General features: G+C 50.8%; 1 protein-coding gene across 4 annotated transcripts in view; it reads right to left on the bottom strand.

Moving 5' to 3' along the window:
* Positions 1 to 2,339: 2,339 nt before the first annotated feature.
* Positions 2,340 to 23,264, bottom strand: part of SYN1 (synapsin I) — a 203,880-nt gene continuing 182,955 nt past the window's right edge. For 2 of the 4 annotated variants that reach the window (XM_048490230.1, XM_048490233.1), the window contains exons 6-13: positions 19,135 to 19,197; positions 14,626 to 14,768; positions 11,533 to 11,607; positions 11,253 to 11,355; positions 10,050 to 10,199; positions 8,057 to 8,120; positions 6,643 to 7,294; positions 2,340 to 4,538 (exon numbers count right to left, since the gene is read on the bottom strand). In XM_048490230.1, coding sequence (XP_048346187.1) covers positions 4,403 to 4,538; positions 6,643 to 7,294; positions 8,057 to 8,120; positions 10,050 to 10,199; positions 11,253 to 11,355; positions 11,533 to 11,607; positions 14,626 to 14,768; positions 19,135 to 19,197 — 1,386 coding nt within the window. In that variant the 3' untranslated portion in view covers positions 2,340 to 4,402. Of the gene's footprint in view, positions 5,011 to 6,642; positions 7,295 to 8,056; positions 8,121 to 10,049; positions 10,200 to 11,252; positions 11,356 to 11,532; positions 11,608 to 14,625; positions 14,769 to 19,134; positions 19,198 to 23,264 lie in introns of all 4 variants that reach the window. The other 2 variants (XM_048490232.1, XM_048490231.1) reach the window with 2 other exon arrangements.

Raw genomic sequence — 23,264 nt, forward strand, 5'->3', positions numbered from 1 at the left:
TGGGCCAGGTCCTCTTCCTACGATGTTCACAGCACCACTGGTTGTTCTACAAAAGAAGCCTTCCTCTTAGTGAAAGTCTGCATTTACATTTGACCATTAAGGGTCCAGCAGCTCTTTAATGGCTGGAAAGTATATGATGAAGAAGGCTCTGCAGACAACATTGGCAACCTACAGGGTTGGCAACCTACAGGTATCCCCTAGGCACCAGTGGGGTGTTCCTAGGGCTATTCCGCACACAAGTAAAATAGGTTCGACCCAGTTCCCTGAGAAGGGTACTAACCTAGGTCAAAGCAATTGTTGTTCCCCACTGCAACCAGCTTGATCCCATCTCAGAGGGCGGAATCATCCTGTGCCTCTTCGCCGCTCCGTTCCGATTGGCTACTGTTCTACGGCCATGTTCCGTCTATCCCCACACATGTTATTAAAAAAACTGCCACAGGAATGGAGGGATGAAGGTGGCGTTTTTTGATTGGCCAGCTGTACGCATGCCCGAAACACTCAGCTGTGATTGGCTGAATGGGGGACTCCTGGCACCAGAGATTCCGCACTTTACTGGAATCGAGCTGAGTTCGAGCGTGGTTCCCTGAAAAAGCAGTAGTTCCCAACTGAAGTCGGAAATTTGACCATTACACACAGCGAAGCTGGTACAAAACCATGTCGATCCCAGTGGTTGTGCGGAGCACTTAGGTCGAACGCAGCTCGAACTTAGGTTGATAACACAAGTGCGGAATCGACCCTAGTCTCTTGGGTCTGGTGGACATCCTAAGCAAAGTGGTTTTCCTATAAGTCCACTGACCTCAGTAGCCTTTGGAAGTCTGCTTTGGATGCCGCTGTTACTCTGCGGCTATTGATGATGCTTAACTTCAAAACTTAGATTTCCCTCCCCCTCCTGGTTGTTTTTTTAAAAAACAGAGAAAAGCAGTTATTCGCTCTGTGTTCTCTAGGTTCTCATGGTTTAAAAAGTTACAAGTGCAGGCCTTAACATATTTTGTTCGTGTTGAGATTTCATTTTAATACAGGCTCAAAAAACAAATCAAAACACAGAGAGGCTTGCTATAGCTGGGTTGGAAGAAGAGCGTCAGAAGTATCTTAGTTTCATGTATTATTGAAGGCTTTCACAGCCAGGATCACTAGGACAGTTGTGGTGAACCTTTGGCACTCCAGATGTTATGGACTACAATTCCCATCAGCCCCTGCCTGCATGGCCAATTGGCTGATGGGAATTGTAGTCAGGGGCTGATGGGAATTGTAGTCCATAACATCTGGAGTGCCAAAGGTTCGCCACCACGGCACTAGGATGTTGTGGGTTTTCTGTGTTGTATGGCCGTGTTCCAGTAGTATTTTCTCCTGTGGGTTCGCCTGCGCCCCTTGAAGATGCCACCCACAGATGCAGGTGGAAATGTCAGGAGAAAATACTGCTGGAACACGGGCATGCAACACAGAAAACATCCACAACATCCTATCCTAGTTTAATGTTGAAGTTTAGAAAAATCCAAGCTGGCTAGCAAGTGGGCTGCTTTGCCAGCAGAGGGCACCATCCAAATATTCTATTTACTTTTTTTTTTTTGCCGGCACGTCACAGCTGACTTATGTTGACCCCATGGGGTTTTCAAGCCAAAAAATGCTCAGAGGTGGTTTGCCATTGTGTGCCACTGTGCTACAAACCAGGAATTCCATGGTAGTCACCCATCCGAAGACTAGCCGAATTCTACTTAGCTTCCTACTTAGATCTGATGAGATTGGGTTAGCCCAGGCAGCAGAGCAGTAGTGGCGTAGGAGGTTAAGAGCTCGTGTAACTAATCTGGAGGAACTGGGTTTGATTCCCAGCTCTGCCGCCTGAGCTGTGGAGGCTGATCTGGGGAATTCAGATTAGCCTGTGCACTCCCACACACGCCAGCTGGGTGACCTTGGGCTAGTCACAGCTTCTTGGAGCTCTCTCAGCCCCACCCACCTCACAGGGTGTTTGTTGTGAGGGGGGAAGGGCAAGGAGATTGTCAGCCCCTTTGAGTCTCCTGCAGGAGAGAAAGGGGGGATATAAATCCAAACTCTTCTTCTTCAAGTTCGGGTTGTATGCACCCTGTTCACCAAAATGTTTCAAACCGTTCCTCAAACTTCCTAGAGGCCAATCCATGATCTCCAGGGTATTATTCACTGCTTCTGCATCCCACAATAACACACAAACACATTTTTCCTCTTTACTTTCTCCAGTTTAATATCTTGGTGCATATATATATATATATATCTTTCTTTCTCTGTCTCCCTCTCTATATATATAGATAGATTTCTATTAATTTCATCCAAGCCACAAAATGTGTTTTTTTTTCCAGCAGGTCTTGAGGTTTTTTTTTAATATATATATTTATATATATTTATTTTTATCTTTTACATCACTGACCCATTGAAACTTTGATCCACACATAGACAGTTATCACAGCAAAAGGAAAGGCTTTTGACCCCCATGAGATGGGTTGTGGGGGAGCACTTCCCAGACAGGAATAGATAACAAAGATACCAAGTTAGCACTTGAAATTACTCTCCCCAGATCCCTTTCAAGGGAAGGAATATCTGGCTGGGGAGAAGAGGTTAGAGAAGGAGGAGAGGATGTATTCTCCACGGACTAAGCTCCGCCGTCTCCTCCTCCTCCTCAACCCCGATGATATATTACAAACACAGCTCAAAGCGTCATGTCACGACACGACTACGACACGCGACTTTGCAGCTACCATACCATCACGCGTTGAGTGGCTTTCCCCCCCGGCCCTGGTTTTCTCAAAGAGGGCGGGGAAGAAGTAGGCAACACAGCTTTAGGGGTAAGGGAAACTCACAAAAATATAGTGGGAGGTTTCTCTCTTGAGTGGTGTATATATACAAGGGGAAGCGGGAGGGGGGACAAACATTCGTGGATTGGAACATGCCCCCTTCCCCCATAGTCCATGGGTGCTCAGTTTGATTATTCACCCACCGACCAAGATGGCGGAAGCATCCCTTGGCTACAGTGGCAGTTCTATGGCTGTTGTCTCAGAAGGCTGGATCCACAATGGCTGGATTTCAGCTGGCCGAGTGGAGAAAGGGGTTCAGTCTAAGTCGTCAAAAGCTATCTCATTCTCCTTCACAGATCCAGAGCACTTTCATGGTTGGCCTATGGGATGGGCCACCTTCTAAATGGCAGTACGCCATTATGAAGACAGAATACGATCAAGCTCAGGGTGGAAGAGAGGGCAATTTGCCCTGTCCTGTGCTTTGCCACCATCTTGGCACTAAGGTTTTGCTAAAACAGGCCGTAGTCATACGGGGACGAACTTTCTGAGAAGCTTCTAGCAAGTTGCGAGTGAAGAAGTGGTATGAGGCAGGACGGGGAATGTTTGTGTGCTGGCATTAAGGCTTACTGTTGCCAGGAAGTGGGACATGGAGAGGGCATTACTGATTGCTAAGGTGATGGCGGAAGAGGAAGAGCCTGTAGCCAAGGAGACGATTGTTAGGAGTGGACTACTACTAAGAGGGAAATCGGTGGTTGCTAGGCAGGTGGGTGGTGATTGGCTTATTCACTAACAGCGACACAGACACCTTTGTGGCCACAAACACAGACATGGCCCTGGGAGGGGTCCCCTCCCTCGTGCTATGTACAGAGATCCCCAGAGACCCCTCCTCCCCCTCCCTTTGCCCAGCCCTGGGGACCCCTTCCCCACCAGCATCAGGGCAGGGAGAAGTGAGCCGGGCACAAATTTTGCATATTCGTGTAGAAGAGGCGTGGACTCGAGGAATCTGCAGCCTCAGATTCTAGGGTAGGAGTCAGGTAAAACGGGGAGAGGTTTTCTGTCGGTTTGGGGGCAGGAGTCTAGAGTTCTCTTCGAGAGGGAATGTAGGAGTATCGGGACAGTTGATTTTGGGAACCCTAGAGAATAGTAGGTGGTGTTTGGGGGCAGAGCGTGTGGGCCTCTATGGGATGAGGTTCAAAAAGAGTGGGATTCCTCTGCAGGATTCTCCCTTCACACAAGGAATGCAACTGGGCCAGGGCTGAGAACTGTTTTGGATGTTTAGACACCAGTCCTGTATAAAGCTTGGGGGTCAAACATCTTCACATTCAGAGGCAAACAGAATTATTTCTGGGTACAAGAAAGACATGGCATCTGCCCCCTTTGTTTAGCCCCGGTGCCCCCCCCCCCAGCAAGGTGCAACACTTTCAAAATGGAGGCTAAAGGGTCTAGTGGTTTGCCCCACCCCAGACTGCCACAGGGGGCGGTAAGGAGCTCCCCTGTTTTTTTTGGGGGGAGGGAGGGTGCCATCCTGTGGCTCGATGATAGAAGCAGGGATGAGCCACAGTAGTATGGAGGGGGAAGGAGAGAGTGCTGGGTTGGGAAGAGGATGTTGGGGGTCCCAGCATGGAGGGCGAGGGGGGAGTCGCTCAGTCGGAGAAGAGGCTGGCGAAGCTCTGTCGGAGGCTGCGGATGCTCTCGGCACGCACTTCGTCCTGACTAAGGCTACCCCGTGGCGCCGGCGCCTCTGCAAGGGGGAAGGTATTGGTCAGAGATTGGGATTTGCTAAGGGACAACGAGGGAGGGGGAGGGGCAGGAAAGAGGGGAGGGAAGGGGAGAGGGAGAGATGAGAAAGACACTATTAATATCAGGCCAGGCAAGAAAACCTGCTGCTTCACTTATGCTAGGAGAGGGGGAAGGGGAAGGTCAGTTGTGGGGTAGCAACTCTTCCTTCCCAGGAAAGCAGGAAGGAGCAAGCACAGAGAAGCGAAAGGAGGCGAGACAAGCAGCGGCTGGAAATGCAGTCTTCCCCACCCTTCTCCTCCTCCACAGCTGCAATGGACAATTTGTCCAGCAGAGTGCAGCAAAAAGGCAGGAAGTGACCTGTAGAAATAGAACCCTCTCCTACAATAAGTATTTTGGAAGAGGGGCATTTGCAAACTTTTCCTATTCAAATGCGGTATTCTCTGTTTCCAATTTATCTTCAGCAGTCCAATTGTGGGTGGATGCCGTTTCGTTCCTTTCCCCCAGGAGGAACCTAAGAGGGATTGAATGTGGCGAATTAATTCTAACTAGGACTGCCAAAAATTCGCAGGTGAAATCTTCAAATCTAAAAGCCCTCCCCCCGCCCGCCCGCCCAATTTTTCACCATATTTGTGCTTATTTATTGTAGTCTACAGCCCCTCTCAGCACTCCTCCAGCTCCATTTTTTAAAAGAAAATTCCTCTGGTGATTTTGTCCAACCAGGATCTACGAACTCAGTGATGTCACAATGCCTCACACCCGATCAAAGCCAGATAGGTGAGGATGTCATGATGCTAATTCAGACTGAGGGCAATTCTTGCTCCCCTCACTCTAAATAGGCTTTTCACCTTTTGCAGTGTTTTCCCCATTGCTTAGTGGGAGAGCTTTTTGCAGAGTCAAATGGTACACAAAAATTTGGGTGCTGTGTGGTTTCTGGGCTGTATGGCCGTGTTCTAGCAGCATTCTTTCCTGACATTTCGCCGGCATCTGTGGCTGGCATCCTCAGAGGTCCATAAGCACATGGACAATTTTAACAGAAAGGAAGAAACTATGAAAATGAACAGACCTTGGCTGCCAGTGTTGAAAAATACTAGAGTCAAGACAGTGTCTAACCAGCTCCACACAAACATAGGATGACTATAGACAAAGAAAACAAAGGCCAGGATACTTCTATTCAGATGCTCCAGTGACCTTGCTATCTCCATTGTTACTCCCATGATCCTCTGAAGATGCCAGCCACAGATGCAGGCGAAACGTCAGGAGAGAATGCTGCTAGAACACGGCCATACAGCCCGGAAACCACACAGCACCCAAGTGATTCCGGCCGTGAAAGCCTTCGACAATACGGTACACAAAAATGTCTTCCACTCTTGTGTTCAAATTGGTCCACATTTGAATGGTGTTACTTCAAAGTTTGTCCCAAGACTTGTTAGAGGGGGGCGGCGGCGGTTGTTCTAAAGGGCCCTCAAAGTCCCATTTTCAAAGCAAAATCTGCCCATCAGAATCTCAGCGTTGAATTCTGAAATGGCACATTTTGAGCACGTGTGAACATTTGCGTGCTGTCCACATTCAGCCACGTGATACTCAAAAAAATTCTTGTTCTCACAGGCTCGACCTCAGGTTTTAAAATATTTTCCCTGTTAACAGATTGACTGACTGCACACAAGGATATCAGAAATTCAATTTAAACCCCACGTTTCTAACTTGGATGGTTGCAAATAAAAAATTAGAAACATGCAGGCTGGCTGGGATGCAGGCCAAAGAAACCCAGGGGAGCGGCATTAGGGTTCCCTCCTGCCCTTTCTTCGTTCCTGCCGCCCGCCTCTACCACACCACCCTTGGCCCACTAATTCCAAATTCAGTAAAAAGCTGGGCAAAAGCAGAAATCATGCAAAACAATCGCATGCAAATACCCCCCTTTTTTGCGTAACCTGTTATGGAATCCAAACCAAGAACTGGGACTGGGGGGGTGGGGGTGGGGGGCAGTCAGAGGTTGGAAACTGAGAAGACAGCTCTGGTGGGTAACTGAGAAGATCACCGCCCCAGCCCATGAAACCCCTTCTAAACTAGAACCAGGGTCAGGAGTTGTCTCAGAACCAGTGTTGTCTCACTCCCTTCACGAGGACCCCACGAGTCCAGTGCTTACTTCAGTTGGGGCTGCGGTGGAGGCAGGTCTTGGCTTGGTTTCTGGGCCACTGGTGGTTTCCCTTGGCTCGGCGGAGGGCGGCTGCCTTGCTGCCCGGGTCCTCCGGGCCCCTGCCCCTGAGTGCTGGGCCTTGGCTGCTGGGTGGTGGGCGGGGCAGGGCGCTGCTGCTGTGCTCCTGCTCCCGGAGGGCGCTGCTGAGGCGGGGCCCCCTGGCTGCCCTGGCGTGGGTGCTGTCGTGGCTGACCCGCTGCTGGAGGACGCTGTTGTGGCGGCGGCGGCTGCCCTGGTGGGCCCCCGGAAGCCGGTTTGGGGGGACCTGCTCCGGCGGCTCGCTGTTGCTGAGGGGAGCCTGGCTGCCACTGCGGTGGCCCCCCGCCGCTGGGGCTAGGCCCCCTCTGGGGCTGTGGGGACTGTGGAGCAGACGACGGCCCCTGCTGGCGAGGCTGCTGCGCTCCTGGCCCGGGCTGGCGCTGCCCGACAGGACGCTGCTGTGCCTGAGGAGGCGGCTGCTGGGTGGTGGGGCTGGGCAGACGCTGAGCCATAGGAGTGCCACCGGGCTGCGGGGAGAGGCCGGGCAGCTGCTGGCCTTGTGGAGGGGGGCGCTGTTGAGAAGGGGGGCGCTGGGAGCCTTGCGGCGGCTGCGGAGGACCTCCTGAGAAACAGAAGGAGAGAGAGAAAGAGATGCGTTTGGGATGATTTAAGAGCTGCCTCAGCTGACCACGACGATGTTCCAACCTGTTCCCTCTAGCCAAAAGGTTCTTCCCCCACCCCCCCCAGCTGCAGGCTGCTCTCTGTAAAACACCACATTCCTTGAGACCTGCTTGTGTAACCCCCATGCTCAGAATGGGTTGACCCAGTAAGGGGTGGAGACACAAAGCAGCAAGAGGCTGCAGAGCTCATGTAGTTTGGAGGAGACAAGGCTACCAGACTCGGACCTTGATTGGTATAAGCCCTTAACACCTTGTTAAGGTAACTGCAATGTTGTTGGGAACTACTGGGAAGGTAGTTGTTTATTTTTGCTATGTTGTAAATGTTGGAGTTTATTGTTTCAGGGCTTCTTTTTGTGTTTGTAATGGGTGAGAGTTCTCCTGGAAACCTTCAACACCTTGAATCCCGTTCACCAAGCCTCTGAAGTCTTCAAAACCAACCACCAGCAAAGAAGAATTGGACTTGGCAATATCAGTAGACTGTAAATATAAGGACTCGAAAATGCAAACTTAACAGGACTGTGAAGTGTAAATGTTAAATGTTTTAAAAGTGTTATTTGTTAAGAGAAGTAAACTGTTTTGTTTAAACTTAGTTCTTTGCAACTCCTTCCGAGTACTGCCCCACAGAACCCACAGAAAGAGGTTACACTTGCTCCCACAAGCTCCGTTTCCGATCTTGGTGTCCCCTTTAGTCTGACCCCGCTTACCCTGAGGTGGGGGTCTCTGTTGGGCCGGGGGGGCTTGCCGCTGTCCAGTTTGAGCTGCCTGAGCCTGGAAACAGAACACAAACAAGGTGGGGGTATGCCAGAGCTTCATTGCTGCCCGTTCGCCCTCCAAAATCAACCTGCCCCACACCCTCAAGCGTTCCCTGCAGGCTTGCCACACTGTTCCGAAAAAGCCTGTCTTTCAACCTCATCCATGCAACAGTGATGCCCCTAAATCTAACACAGCCCTTATAGGACTCTCAAAAAGGGGGTTTGACCCATTCATGAAAGGCAGGTCTATCAACAATCATGACAGCTGCACGAAACTAAAAGCAAGATACCGTTGAACGCAGTAGCTGCTGTGCCCTGCTAGTCAGCATCCTGGAAGCATCTAACTTAGGGGTGGCCAACCGATGGTGCTCCAGATGTCCATGGACTACAATTCCCATCAGCCCCTGCCAGCGTGGCCAATTGGCCACGCTGGCAGGGGCTGATGGGATTTGTGATGTATGAACATCTGGAGCACCATCGGTTGGCCACCCCTGATCTAACTAGTCTCTCTTGGCTGCAGAAAGGAGGGCCGCTGGAGTTCTTTGCTTTGATCCAACAATCCATTTCTTATGTATTGTCAAAGGCTTTCACAGCTGGAATCAACTGGCTGTTGTGGGTTTTCTGGGCTGTGCGGCTGCAGTCTGGTAGTTTTTGCTCCCAATGTTTCACCCTTATCGATGGTTACCAGTTGAATTCCGAATCTTTTTCAAGGTGTTGGTATTGACCTTTAAGGCCTTGCGCGCTCAGCAGAGGCCAATTTGCTGGTGATCCCTGGCCCCTCAATGATGCGGCTGGCCTCCACCTGGGCCAGAGCTTTTACTGCCTGGTGGAATGCTCTACCTCCAGCTACGCAGGCCCTGCAAGACTGAGCTGTTCCACCGGGCCTTTGGGGAGTCCGGCAGCTGATGCCCTCCCCCTTTTTATAACATCTGCGGACCCTGCCGTCCCCCTCCCTTTTCCCCTTTTTTCTCGGGGGATTTATTAGTAGGACGCCATCGGTATATCTGATATTAGGACGCTGCATTTTAAATGGGGTTGGTTTTAACTTATATAGAGCCACTATTTAATGATTTATTTAAATCCTGATATTATTGATTTTATGTGTGCTCTATCTAGTTGTTTTGTTCACCGCCCTGAGCCCTCCGGGGGAGGGTGGTTTATAAATATAAATAACAATAACAATAATAATGAATGATTAATGATTAATGATTAATAATGATGATGATGATGATGATGATAATGATAATGATAATGATAATGATAATGATAATAATAAAAATATGCTGTGTATAACTGTTTTTGTATCAATAATAATAATAATAATAAATATGCTGTGTATAACTTTTTGTATCAATACTACTACTACTACTAGTAATAATAATAATAATAATAATAATAATAATAATAATAATAATAATAATAATAATAATAATAATAATAATAATAGTGTCTTCAGGGGCATGTCAGACAAGATGTGCTTCTCTCCACGGCACAATGAAACACATCTTACCATGACACGCCTCTGAAGATGCCAGCCATCGATGCAGGCGAAACATTGGGAGCAAAAATTACCGAACCATGGCCACACAGCCCAGGAAACCCACAACAGCCAGCACAGTTCTTACATGACTGTCGACTCCAATTGGATTTTGAGGGTTTTGGGCACGTTCCTCCACTTTTGCCTCTCCCCCACCCCTTTAACTGGCAGGGCCAGGGACCCAAGCTGGAACTCATATGTGCCAAGTATGTGCTATTCCAAAGAACTGTAATCCTTTTCTGAGATCGTGACAGTCCATTCTTCTACCACTACCAGGATCTCCACGCACTTCCTTCTTCAGTTTCTGGTAAGCAACAAATAATGTTAAGCTATATATAAGCAAAAGACCTGACCCCAATCTCAGTTCAAGAGGGTTGAGAGCAGATAGAAGTGAGAGTGTCGTAATACCTGGGCGTGCTGTCCCGAGGCAGAGCGCACAGGTGATGGCACAGGTGTGCGAGGAATGGCCTGGGCCATGCGGGTCAGAACCAGCTCCACAATTAGGTGCTTATCTTCATCCTGGTGGTCTCCAATCAGTGGCATGGAAGACCCCACCACCTGAGGGTAGTGACAACCAACAAGGAAATCATTCAGAACAGATGTGTGAACTGTCCGAAGTGGGAAATAAAACTAGAACCTTTAAAATAAATAAAGAAAAGGAACATATAAAATAAACCCAAAACTGAACCCAGCAAGGATGACAGGAGATTCCCCAGATGTGAAAGTCAACCTCCGGGGTGAAGGTGATTAGGAAATACGGGTTGAAGCACTTCAAATGCCACAGCATAACCACATGGTGGTTAAGAATCAAAGCTGTGAGCCAGGACACCTCCAGTTCAAAGGTCACGTCTGCTATGAGTTCGTTTGATGATGTCAGCCCCTCTCCCCGCGATAAAAGGGGGTCAGGGACCAAAGCTGAAACTCATAAGTGCAAAATACGTGTTGTTACACAGTGACTGTCCAGTGGTGGGATTCAAATAATTTAACAACTGGTTGTTTACAAGCACCATTTTAACAACCAGTTCTGCCGAAGTGGTGCGAACTGGCTGAATCCCACCTTTCCTGAGATCATGACCCTAATGTAATAGCCAACCGGACAACATTATCGGGTTATAGTGATTAGAATTCTGGAGAAAGCCTACGTGATTTGCAACGTTAACTACTAGTATTAACAAAACCGCACGGTGACTCGGATAAGGCAGTATGACCGAAGAAGCCAGAAAGTACTTGGGTGCCAGCCAGTTTGTCCTGTTGACTTCAGTCCTTTCCCCATTCCATGTCACAGTTAAAAGGATGGGCACACGTGGCAAAACACAGTATTGGAAGGGTGGAAACACAGGCATCATGAGAAAGGGCTGGAGGGGGCTCAAGGCCCGGGCAAAACTTTCCTGTGTCACATGGGGGGCACATTCAGCAGCCAGCCCCCTTCCTCCTCCTCCTCCTCCTCCTCCCCTCCCACCCACATGAGTGAGGAGCTAGAGCATTGCACTTCATCCTGACTTCTCCTCCTGCGCCCTGGGAACTGGTTCTTAAACTTTGGGAACTGGTTCTTAAACTTTGCCACTGACCTCACTTCCTCCTGGAGGACGTTCCAGATTTTGGAAGCCTTACCTCAATGATGTGGTCACGCCCGTCCTTGCCATGCAGAGCTTCCACAGCGCAGATGTCCAAACCACCAAAGATTTCTGAACAAGTGTCCACCCATAGCTTGTACCTGCCAGAGGGCGAGTGGGGAAGGAGAGCAGGACGGACATTTTATAGGAATCACCTCCCAAGTCTTGCCTCTATCCGACTAGATCTTTTCCAGCCAGGAAAAAGAAACCCTTCTCCTTGCCTGCCATACAGGTGCCATCCACCCAACACTTTATCGACATGCAGCTGTACCACTCACCTGTCTGACATGGCAATTTGCTCCAACATGGCAGAGCCTGTGTTGGTTTTCCAGTTGCCCGATACAGAGGTTCTCCTGCCATGGGAAAGAGGAGGCCATAAGTGTTGGGAAGCGGGAAGGCCAGATGGTAAAGGAATTCACAAGAGTCCAAAAAGGGGGAGTTGCTATGCAAGTGGGGAGATAAACTCACTAGAGAAAATCTGTACCAAATGGAGCTGCTCATCTGACCATCTTCTTATGGAGCCCCAGGCTATAAGACAGTGGTTCTCAACCTTCCTAATGCCGCGACCCTTTAATACAGTTCCTCATGTTGTGGTGACCCCCAACCATAAAATTGGTATATAGAAAAAGACCATTTCCCCATGATCTTAGGTGACCCCTGTGAAAGGGTCGTTCAACCCCCAAAGGGGTCGTGACCCACAGGTTGAGAACCACTGCTATAGGAGATGGAACCCTATACCCAAAAGGTACCATCAGAATATTCAAGATCCTGGTTGTTAACCCCCAGGCTCCGAAGAACAGCCAGATGCACAAAAGGCAAAACTCTGATGTTTTTAAGTTGGGCAGAGGAGAGAATCTCATGCAATAAATCTTTTCTGAGCTCGGCATGACTGGCTTGCTCACACTACGCTCAAGAACTGACGATTGTAGAGCTTCACCTTTCTACTTGCTGGGAGGCAAAAATAGCGCTTTTAAACATTGGTTTCTTAAGGGGAAATTAAAATTTTAGAGTGGAAGGCTGGTTTGCACGAGGAGCTGTTTATATGAATGATGCTGATTTGACAGAACAAAGGCTGAGGAAATAAAATGTTTCCTCCATGGAGTTCTGCATTGTTTTTACCCCAAAATGCTTCATTTCCCACCTCGAAATGTTTTAAATGCATCCTGTTTTATAATGATTCTTGAAACTGAAATGTTTTCAAAACGGGTTTGCAGCCGTGCAGTCTCTTCAAAATGTTTCCCACTCTTCCTCAATAACCATTTTCATGAACTCGCTCGCCATTCTCCCTCGCCTGTTTTTGGAGCATTTCTGCTTTTTAAAACATTTTTCGTGGGCCAATCTTTGACGCATCGACTATAAGAGAAATAAAATGCAGATTCTTGGAGACTGTCAGGCCTAGCTCCCACTGGGCCTGGCATCCTAGTGACCAGCCTGGTCCCTGCTGGGTCTGGTATTTCCTGCTTCAGCCCAAGGCCACACCTGACTTGTTATCAGCGCTTTGGGCTTGGATGGCTTTTCTATTGCTTCGCCTTTGTAACTAGTGATTCGGGTATACATCCCACTTGTCTAGTGTGACCAGACGTCCCACTTTTGGCGGGACAGTCCCGCTTTTGACTAATTTGTCCCGCATCCCGCGGGGTTTTTAAAATGTCCCAATTTTTGGAAGGCTGCCACACTGCCTTCCAGGGCGCTCCCCTGTGACAGGGCAGGAAACAGGGGGTTGGCAGTGTGGCAGCCTTCCGCGCTGTTGCACTGCCGCACTGCCTTCTGGGGCGCTCCCGTTTCCCGCCCTGTCACAGGGCGGGAAACAGGGGAGCACCCCAGAAGGCAGTGCGCTCCTGCGGCTGCGTATGCGCGCACCCACCCAATGGTGTCCCGCTTTAAAAAGGTGAAAATCTGGTCACCTTACCCTTGTCTCTAATTTCCTGGGACAAGGAGGGTGTCTTTCACAGTCTACAATTCCAAAACAATGCTCTCTCTCACTCTTCCTTGCCTTGTGCAAATTGTTTTGGAAAGGGGGGCAGGGGGGATGCCAAATGAGCAAATGTTTTCTGATATATACCAGGGAAAGGAGATACAGCCGAATACGGACCAAAAAATCACATGACGCACGTGTGCTGCCCAGTGGCTTGTGTATATTACCAATATAATTTACAGTGTATAACCATACATAAAATGCAATTGCCATTAACAAATCTTTACTTTCATTACAGACATCTCCGATGGGAGAACTTCAGTAAAACTGATGCAGCCAAACATCCTCCTTCAATGTTATCAACACATTCACCTCAATTCTGATGTGGATGCATGGATCCTTTAACCAGCCTGCCTAACATTACTCCGGAGGGAGATGCAGTTATGGTAATATTGTATCCATTCATGCAGTGGTGTATCTACCTAGGGACAAGGGGTACCCCTTGTCCCCAGGCGCCACTCTTCTGGCCACATGGGGGTGCAAAATCGGCCCCCCACATGACCAGGAAGTCCTGCTGCCTTGTCGTTTTCACATGCCTTGACCCCGTTCGTGTCAGTCGAGGCATGCAAAAACGACGAGGCAGCAGGACTTCCTGCTGCCTCCAAGCGCCCTCAACCCCACCCTGGACTCCCCCCTCCCTTCCTTCCCCCCAACTGGTGGCATGGGCGGGGTTGAGGGCACCAGCAGTGGGGGACGGAGCCTGGAGGGCATCCCGGAGACAATTTGTCTCTGGGCGCCATTTACCCCCAGTACGCCTCTGCATTCATGAAAGTGGTGATTGTGTTTACATCTGGAAGAAAATAATTCATGAACTCAAAGACAATTATTCAGTCACCGACTTGAAGTATAATACGTATGAAAGGAGACAACAGATAAAGTTATAAGCCTTTATTGAGGTGAATATGTTGATAACATTGAAGGAGGATGTTTGGCTGCATCGGTGTTACTGAAGTTCTCCCATTGGAGATATCTGTAATGAAAGTAAAGATTTGTTAATGGCAATTGCATTTTATGTATGGTTATACACTGTAAATTATATTTGTAATATACACAAGCCACTGGGCAGCACACGTGCGTCACGTGATTTTTTTTTGGTCCGTATTTGGCTAGCTGTCTTGGGCGCACTTACTCTATACTCTGTCTTGGGCGCACTTACAAAATCTGATGAGATTGAGTTAGCTGAGGCCTTCCATGTCAGGGCAGAGAGGAACAGAAGTGGTTTGCTATTACCTGCCTCTGCATAGCAACCCTGGACTGCCTTAGTGGTGTGCAATAGGAATAGGAAAGGGAGGGAGGTCACTCTGCTGCAAAGAGCAGGCACCAGTTTTTAACAGGAAGGTGCAAATCTTATGGCAAAGAGGAAGGAGCCTGCCAGATGGCTGGGCCCCAGGCTCACATGTAGGCCTTGTAGTTGTTGCCAATTTTCTGGATACGGACATCATATTTGGCGTCGATGAAAGGCTCCGAGGTGGCATAGGTTTTGGTGAGGGCCACCACACTGGCGATGTCCTGGAAGTCATACTGGTTCTCCACCTTCACCTGCAAGCAAACATACAGGAGCTTCCCTTTTCACTGTGCCACAGGCAAGGAAATCCTCACTATGTTCAGCCACTGCTGCCTTCCCCCATATTCGTAACAAAATACCCTCTCCACACCAAACGGTGTCCTGTTACAACATATCAGGGGAGTAATGAGGCAAACCCTGGGCAAAACCTGAGTTGGATGCCCCCCCCCAATGGGCGGCCACTCCACCACGACCAAATTCTTTTTTGCACCAGGACATTGGTGCCTGCAGGTAGTGCATTTTTAGACATATTAGCACCAAAATTTCAGCATATCATCAGGAGACTGTCCTTATGCTACTCCTCAAGTTTGGTGAGGTTTGGTTCAAGGAGTCCAAAGTTATGGACTCCCAAAGGGAGTGCCCCATCCCCCATTGTTTCCAATGGGAGCTAGTAGGAGATGGGGGATACAGTTTTGAGGGTCCATAACTTTGGCCCCCCGGAACCAAACTGCACCAAACCTGGGGGGGGGGTATCATCAGGACAGTCTCCTGATGAGATACTGAAAGCTTTGAGACTGTGCCTTCAGAAATGTGCCCCCACCCAGCCTGCAACCCCCATTGACATACAGAAAACTCAATGCAGAACAAAGATTCTTGGGCAAATTTCTGGGATGTTCCTGCAGGGAGTGCATTTTTGGATGTCTCGGCACCAAAATTTCAGGGTATCATCTGGAAACTGTCCTTATGGAACCCCCCAAGTTTGGTGCAGTTTGGTTTAAGGGGCCCAAAGTTATGGACCCTCAAAGGGGGTGCCCCATCCCCATTCTTTGCTAAGGACCCTGCATTTTGATGCCCCCCACAAGGTGATGTCCTGGGCAGCTGCCCACCTTGCCCAATGGGCATTACGCCCCTGCAACATATTGTTTATTTAGATGTAGCTCAAGGTCACAGCTTTCTCCAAGGATTTTCTTAGGTTGAAGAAGAAAAGTAGAGTTTGTTATACCCCGCTTTTCTCCATTGGCGTAGCTAGGGCATGGAGGTCTGCAGTCCCAGAAAACACTTCCTGGGAGTGCATTGCAGGGCCACACACCACTCATAATTGCACCCTGGTCCTGAATTCCAGGGGAGTTTGGGCCGGCGGGGGGGTGGGGGTGGCAAAGAGCCCAGCGTGAGTCCAGGGCATTGTTTGATAAAGATATGCCCCTGTCTTTCTCTCCTGTAAGGAGACTCAAAGCAGCTCCTTTCCCTGCCTCTCCCCACAACAGATACTTTATGAGGTAGGTGAGGCTGAGAGAGTTCTACAGAACTGTGACTAACCAAAGGAGGCTTCGTGTGTAGGAGTGGGGAAACAAATCCAGTTCACCAGCCCATCACCCATGTGGAGGAGTGTAGAATTCAACACAGTTCTCCCAATTAGAGTCCATCCGCTCTTAGCCACTACACCAGCCATTCTCAACCAGGGTTCCATGGTACCCTGGGGTGCCGTGAGCATGTCCCAGGGGTACCGTGGCAATACTACCGCCCCCCCCCTCATTTTTGTGGCGTCTCCCACCAGTGCCAGCAAGGACATGGACCTGGCCCATGGGGCAGGGCCTGCCGCAAGGTCAGCAGCCACCCCCCTCCCCGTGCTTCCCTTCACCCTGGGAGGGGAAGGTGGGGGGTGTGGCAAGCAGGGGCAATGGGAGGGGAAGGTGGGGGTGGTGGCAGGGGTACCGTGAGATATGAAGAGTGAGGTCAAGGGTACCCTGACCTCGAAAAGGTTGGGAAACACTGCACTACACCATGCTGTCTCTCCAACTCCTGCCAACTCTCAACTGAAAAATTCCTGGAGAATTAGGTTTTGAGGCCTAGGGAGGCTGTGGTTTGGTGAGGTGAGGGACCTCGGCAGGATATAATACTGGAGAATCCACTTTCCAAAGCAGCTATTTTCGCCAGGGGAACTGATTTCAATCATCTGGAGATCCTCTGTAATTCCATGAGATCTCAGGTGAACAGAATATGAATAGAGCACAATCAGATTAAAAACCGGAAGTGTCAATTAATACAGGCTCTAATAAATTAAAAATAAACCCTACCCCGTTAAAATGCAGCATCAAATTAATATTAATATTAAATTTACATTAACACAAGGATGGCACCTGCTATCAGTTCCCTCTAACCCCAAGGAGGGGGGGGGGTGGCAGGATCCACTTGATGTTATAAGAGAGGGGAAAGGGGGCCCCCCATCAACGGCTAGTCTCCCCAAAGGCCTGGAGGAACAGCTCAGTCTTGCAGGCCCTGCGGAACTCAGTAAGATCCCGCAGGGCCCGGACAGCTGGTGGGAGAGCGTTCCACCAGGCCGGGGCCAGAGCTGTAAAGGCTCTGGCCCGGGTGGAGGCCAGCCGTATCATTGAGGGGCCAGGGATCACAAGTAGGTTGGCCTCTGCTGAGCGCAGAGTCCGATTTGGGACATATGGGGTAAGACGGTCCCGCAGATGCGGAGGTCCCAGGTCGCGTAAGGCCTTAAAGGTTAACACCAACAATACTAGAACCAGGGGGCATTCATTGAAAATGCTGGGGGGAAGAATTAGGACTAATAAAAGGAAACACTTCTTCATGCAACGTGTGATTGGTGTTTGGAATATGCTGCCACAGGAGGTGATGATGGCCACTAACCTGGATAGCTTTAAAAAGGGCTTGGACAGATTTATGGAGGAGAAGTCTATCTTGATCCTCCTTGATCTCAGATTGCAAATGCCTTAGCAGACCAGGTGCTCAGGAGCAGCAGCAGCAGAAGGCCATTGCTTTCACATCCTGCATGGGAGCTCCCAATGGCACCTGGTGGGCCACTGCGAGTAGCAGAGAGCTGGACTAGATGGACTCTGGTCTGATCCAGCAGGCTTGTTCTTATGTTCTTATGTTCTTATGTGGTTTGAATGAGCTAAATTGCGAAACTACCTCTGTAATCTGAAACAACCATTGGTGAGCAGATGACCAGAAGAAACAGTGGGGCAAACGAAAGACATCATAGGAATTGGATTGCTTTCTGCCTAGAAAGCAGAGCTCACCATGATTTGTAGGGCAACAGAAACCTCATTTCTTACTGAGCAGGAAAAGGAGCTGATTCTTCCCCGCCTGCTCTCTCTGCTTCCAAGCTGGGAAAGGAGCTGATGGCACCCACACTGGCAAATTGGACATGTGTCTGAAGTGCCAAAATACCAAGGGCAAGCAAAGGTCTTAGAGACACAGACACTGATTTCCATTTTGGAAGGGGTTGCACAGAGGTATTTTTCTTTATTGTACTCAGTTCCCTCTGTACTAAATTTAGTAACCTGTGCTTCCCCAGCCAAGGGTAGGCTTAGGGTGGCTTACAAACACAATTTAAAAACAGGCATGAAATCAATTAAATACCATAATATACATCAATAACCTTCATAACACTATAAATACCGATGATGATGATGATGATGAAGAAGATGAAGAAGAAGAAGAAGAGGAGGAGGAGGAGGAGGAGGAGGAGGAGGAGGAGTTTGGATTTATATCCCCCTTTCTCTCCTGCAGGAGACTCAAAGGGGCTTACAATCTCCTTGCCCTTCCCCCCCCCACAACAAACACCCTGTGAGGTAGGTGGGGCTGAGAGAGCTCCGAAAAGCTGTGACTAGCCCAAGGTCACCCAGCTGGTGTGTGTGGGAGTGCACACGCTAGTCTAGTTTGCCAGATAAGCCTCCACAGCTCAAGCGGCAGAGCAGAGAATCAAACCCGGTTCCTCCAGATTAGAAAAACGAGCTCTTAACCTCCTACGCCACTGCTGCTCCTGGGTGGCACAACCTGGGTATCCTTAAGGACCCTTACACAGCCGATGATGCATTATCAACCCTGTCCCATTCGTATCTCTAATCATTAGCTCTCGGGACGGGGAAGGGGGGAGAAGGTCGGGAGTCCAGCAAATGAAACGGACTCCAGGGAGTTGAGTGATTTGCTAGCTGGGTGCAGTGGCGTAGCACCAAGGGGACAGGGGTGTGCAACACACTGGGCACGTGCCTGTGCGGGGGCGTGGGAGGGCGTTCCGAGGCAGGGTGGGGCATGGCAGGGGCGCAGGGTGCACATGTGCCCCGAGCGCAGTTCCCCCTCACTCCAGCCCTGGCAGGGTGATAAACTTTACTCTCCAGGCATAGCCAGCTCAACCTGGTCCTGGCACCTGCCAAAGGAAACATAACTCAAGAAGGACAAATTCATCGAAAGGAGCAACGCCTCTCCTTGGGCTGGGCTGGGCTGGCCCTGCATAATCCATAGAAAATGATGACAGATTATAAATCAACACACTGGAGGTGTTGAACAAGACAGGAAGGTCACTTCTTAGCTCTGCTATACTACGCAGAGGAGAAAAAGTCCAACGCCCAGCAGAGAAATTGGGGCACTCACCTTGCCCATTCCAGAGTGAGCATGTCCCATCTTCACCACCACCGGGTACTTGGAAGTTGTGAGCTGGAAAGAAAAAGAGAAAGAAGAGTCAGGAAATGGTAGCTCCCCCCAGGATTTCCATCATTACTGAGCTGCAAGATAACCATCCGCTCAGATGATCTCAAATAAAATGCACCGCTGAAGAGACAAAATGAAATTTTAGAAAAATAGACCCGAATACAGAAATACAAAGTCCCATTCACACATGATCACTTGACTTCCTGACCAGCAAGCTGAGTGTGTGAACTAATTTTGGGGGAAAGTATGACATCCGCTGATATTTTTAATTTAGTTATTTGTCCAGTTTCTAGGTCACCCTTCCCCAGCCGGCTCAGGACAGCTTACAACAAATAATTACAAAATCCAATAAAATCCGAAGACCAATTCCAGTAAAGCCTTGGCACCCTGTAAAAATTCAAGGGGTAGATATATAGCAGTGATGGCGAACCTATGGCACGGGTGCCAGAGGTGGCACTCGGAGCCCTCTCTGTGGGCACGCACACACAGAGTTTGTCATGTGGGGGGTGGAAAAAAGCCCCCAAAACACACGCATCTAGGGTGGCCTGAGCCACTGAGCACGATGTGTGTGCACGGCGGTGAGCAGGGAGGACTCAGCTGGCGGGCCTGGTGCCTGTTCTCCACATGGCTGCTGCCGGGGTGGGGGGCGCAGAGGAGGCAGAGATGCTAGAGAGGCACAGAGCGGTGCGCGCGGGACTTGCTGAAGGCTAGAGCAGGCTGGCCCCTGCTTGAGCGGGTGTGGCGGAGAAAGAGGGAGCCAACCAGTTTTTTCTAAACGGAAACCTCAGCATTCAGGTACTAAACTTGCCAGGATTGGTTGGCAGTAGTGCACTGCCGTAATTCCAGCAGTGCCGTGAGTAGAACGCTGGGGACGCCGACGGACTCCGGCCTTTGCCGGGTCGACACGCACCCCTGCACTCCTCATCCCCTATGAGTCACGGGTCGTGGAACTGTCTGGCCTTCAATCACCGGGCGCAGGGACAATGAGATCTTGCCCCCCCAGGTGAGGATTTTCTCAGGCCTTTCCAGACGCTAAGATTTATCCTCTCCTCAAGACGTAGCCAGATGAGATCATGCATCACCTTGGATGATCTCCTCCGCCTCCCGCTCTCCGAACTCCCCAGTCCTCCCTCCTCCTACACGCCTCGATAGAGTAACAATAAAAGGTGCCAGGAACCGCAGACGGGAGACTCGCTAGGAACACGGACCTCCGGTCTCCCGCTGCTGGCGATCTCCACCAGATGTTATCTCCGCCTTCGCCTCGCTCTTATGCTGACCGCTGCGGTCGACTACAAGCTGGTGCCGAAACCCGGAATCTCGAACCTCCACCCTGCTCACCACGCCTGGGGAAGGGCCGATACCGGTCCGCTGGATCGGCGATCCAGGGACCACTGCTTCGGGTATCGCTTCGTCCTCTGGATCGGGCGCATCCAGAGACACGCTACCCTAGGACACTCTCTCGTCCGGACGGAACACCGGTGAGTATGGGAGCTTGCAAAAGCAGGGCTTATGACAAGCACGCTGACGAACTGGAAAGCCGCTAATCCAAATGCGGCAGGGTCCCCCAGAAGAGAAGGGAGCTGCGCAAATTGGTTGAGGAGATTGAAGCTCAGTGTCCATGGTACCCAGAGGGGGACATTGAATCTTAAGGACTGGGAAACATCGGGCGACTCTTCAAGCACAGAGCCTCGCCGCTACCGATGTCGCTGCTACTGACGTGGAGACAATGTTTTGTCGCCATCAGCCTGCAGACCTACGCTCCCTTGCTGTAGGGTACTCCTTTCGATCTTTCACCTTCAATTTCAACCCCGGAATTTTCTCTATCCACTAAATTGGACGCTTGTCCTCCTTCTGCCCTCGCTTCCTTCACCCATTTCGAACTTCCTCCTGCCGCTCAGCCGCCTCCCCTTGCTCCGCCTTCATTTTCCGAAGCCACTGCACCTCCGCCAGCGCCATCGTAATGGCGCTGGTTTCAAACTCTCGCAGAACGATTAGCCACGCATCTGCAGAAGAAAGAAACCCTGACGGAAGACGATGCCGATATTCTTGCATTGTGCCCCATCCACTTCACAGATACTCAGGAGGATGGCCTAGTTCGGCGGGTTGTCGAAAGTACCGCACTCTGAGCTATAATATCCTCACCGGAAGCTCCGCTAAAGCAATGCGGGACGAGGGAGTCACTAGCCCCTACGCAGAGAGGCATGCTGGAAGCCATCGCAAGGAACCACTCTAATGGTTCCAGATGACTGGAAAACCACCTTTCGTGATGCTCCTGAGCCCCGCGCGAGTTTGTGGTCTGGGAAAGTGAGTTCCGCCCAGCAATGCTTCAACAGAGCAGCCACCTCTGGCGGGCGCCTACACCGCCGCCAGCTTTACGGTTTCATGCTTTCGCCAATCCCAACGCATCAGATTGTCCTTGCCTGAGGCCACCCTTACGGTCGCCTCTGAGTGCTCCTCTATAAGGCATTTATCAAAGTCCCCAATGCCGCCAGCTAACCCAGAGTTTCTCCTCCATCCGCAAAACCCCAAGAGCCCTATGCTGAATTTGTGAACAGGCTCCAGGAAGCCAAGAGGCAGGTAGATAGCGAGGAGGCCCAAAACGAAGCTCCTCATGCGCCTCGCAAAGGAGAACGCTTCCATGGAGTGCCGCAGGGCAATCACGGGCCTGGGCAAAAAATCCTGAGCTAGCCGACATGCTTAAGGCTTGCCAGGACATTGGGTCCTCCTCACCACCAGGCTAGCCTCCTCGCCAGCAGCACTCTCCACCGCAGGAGACAGTCTCAGGATGACTGCTTTAATCAAGTGCAGACCCGACACTTCCGGAGGGAGTGTAGGCAGCCCGTGGGGGGGCCTACACCCCCGATGGAGGAGGGTCCTCCCCAGGAGGAGAAGGCCACCTAAAACCCGTGCCCACGCTTGCCAGAAGGGTTTCCATTGGAGAGACGACTGCCCGCCGGAAACTCCCCACCGGGCGCCTCCCCAGCCCAGGACCAAGGAGGAGAGTACTAGAGCAGACCCAAACGCCAAGGCTCCCTGCCAAACCACTCCCCTCTCGTGGTATCTCGCTCACATGCACCCAGCCCATCTCCTTTAAGTTCCCCCACGAGGTTCTTGTCGCCCCCAACCCAGTATGATTCAGCCCATCCCTACCGGGACAATTGGGCTGGTGCTGCCAAAGGCCTTCTGCCGCTGAACAGGGACTGTTCATCGCCCCCAGAGTGATCGACTCCACGCACTAAGGACCCATCCACCTCCAGGTCTGGACAAACATCCCACAGGAGCTGCCCAGCTGAGCCAGCTGGGCGCCAGCTGATTCTCTTGCCCCATGCGCTGCCCGCTGCCGACCCAATAAAGGCTACGCAGCCCCAGCAGCCAACATGGCGAGCCTACACCACCGCCGCAGCGGTGGAGACGCTTATCGGGAGCTCCCGGCCATATCTGAGCTCGCCATAGAAGGATGTAGTTCAAGGGCCTGGTGGACACCGCGCTGATGTTACTGTCTATCAGAGCAGCCGAGGGCCCGACCAGTGGCCGCACCGAGGCTTGCCCGCACATCTGGGGGGTGGGGGGGAGACAAACCGCGAGACGGAGCATCCGCCCGCTCACGGTCAACAGCCCAGGACTTGAGCGGCAGCTCACAGTCCGCCCCATCGTTCTAGACATCCATGTCAATCTCTGGGGAAGAGACCTCATGAGTCAGGTTAAAACGACTCTGGTCTGGGATGGGTAAAGCCGTCACGGATCATTGATTCCAATCGTGCCTTCCGAAGTTGCCTCCTAATTTCCACAGGAAATCTGTTTCCCTCTCCCCTCCCCTTTTCCTTCTGTTTTTTTTTCGACCAGTAAAGGCGGGAGGGCCGATTGGCTGACTGGCCCTCCCTGGGTTGAGGTCTGGGCCCGTCCTGGTGCCGCGGCGCTGTCGGGACAGGCCCTAAGCTAGGGGGGTGCTGCCGCACCAAATTCACCCATAAACCGGTTTGGGCACCCCAACAAGGTTGCTCTCCGGTTTTCTGACTTATTCCGGCCCTTGGCCGAGGCCGCCCCTTGAGGAGCGGTCTCGGCGGGCGGCAATT

This window comes from Sphaerodactylus townsendi, linkage group LG03, assembly GCF_021028975.2.
Source record: "Sphaerodactylus townsendi isolate TG3544 linkage group LG03, MPM_Stown_v2.3, whole genome shotgun sequence".
Lineage (NCBI taxonomy): Eukaryota > Metazoa > Chordata > Lepidosauria > Squamata > Sphaerodactylidae > Sphaerodactylus > Sphaerodactylus townsendi.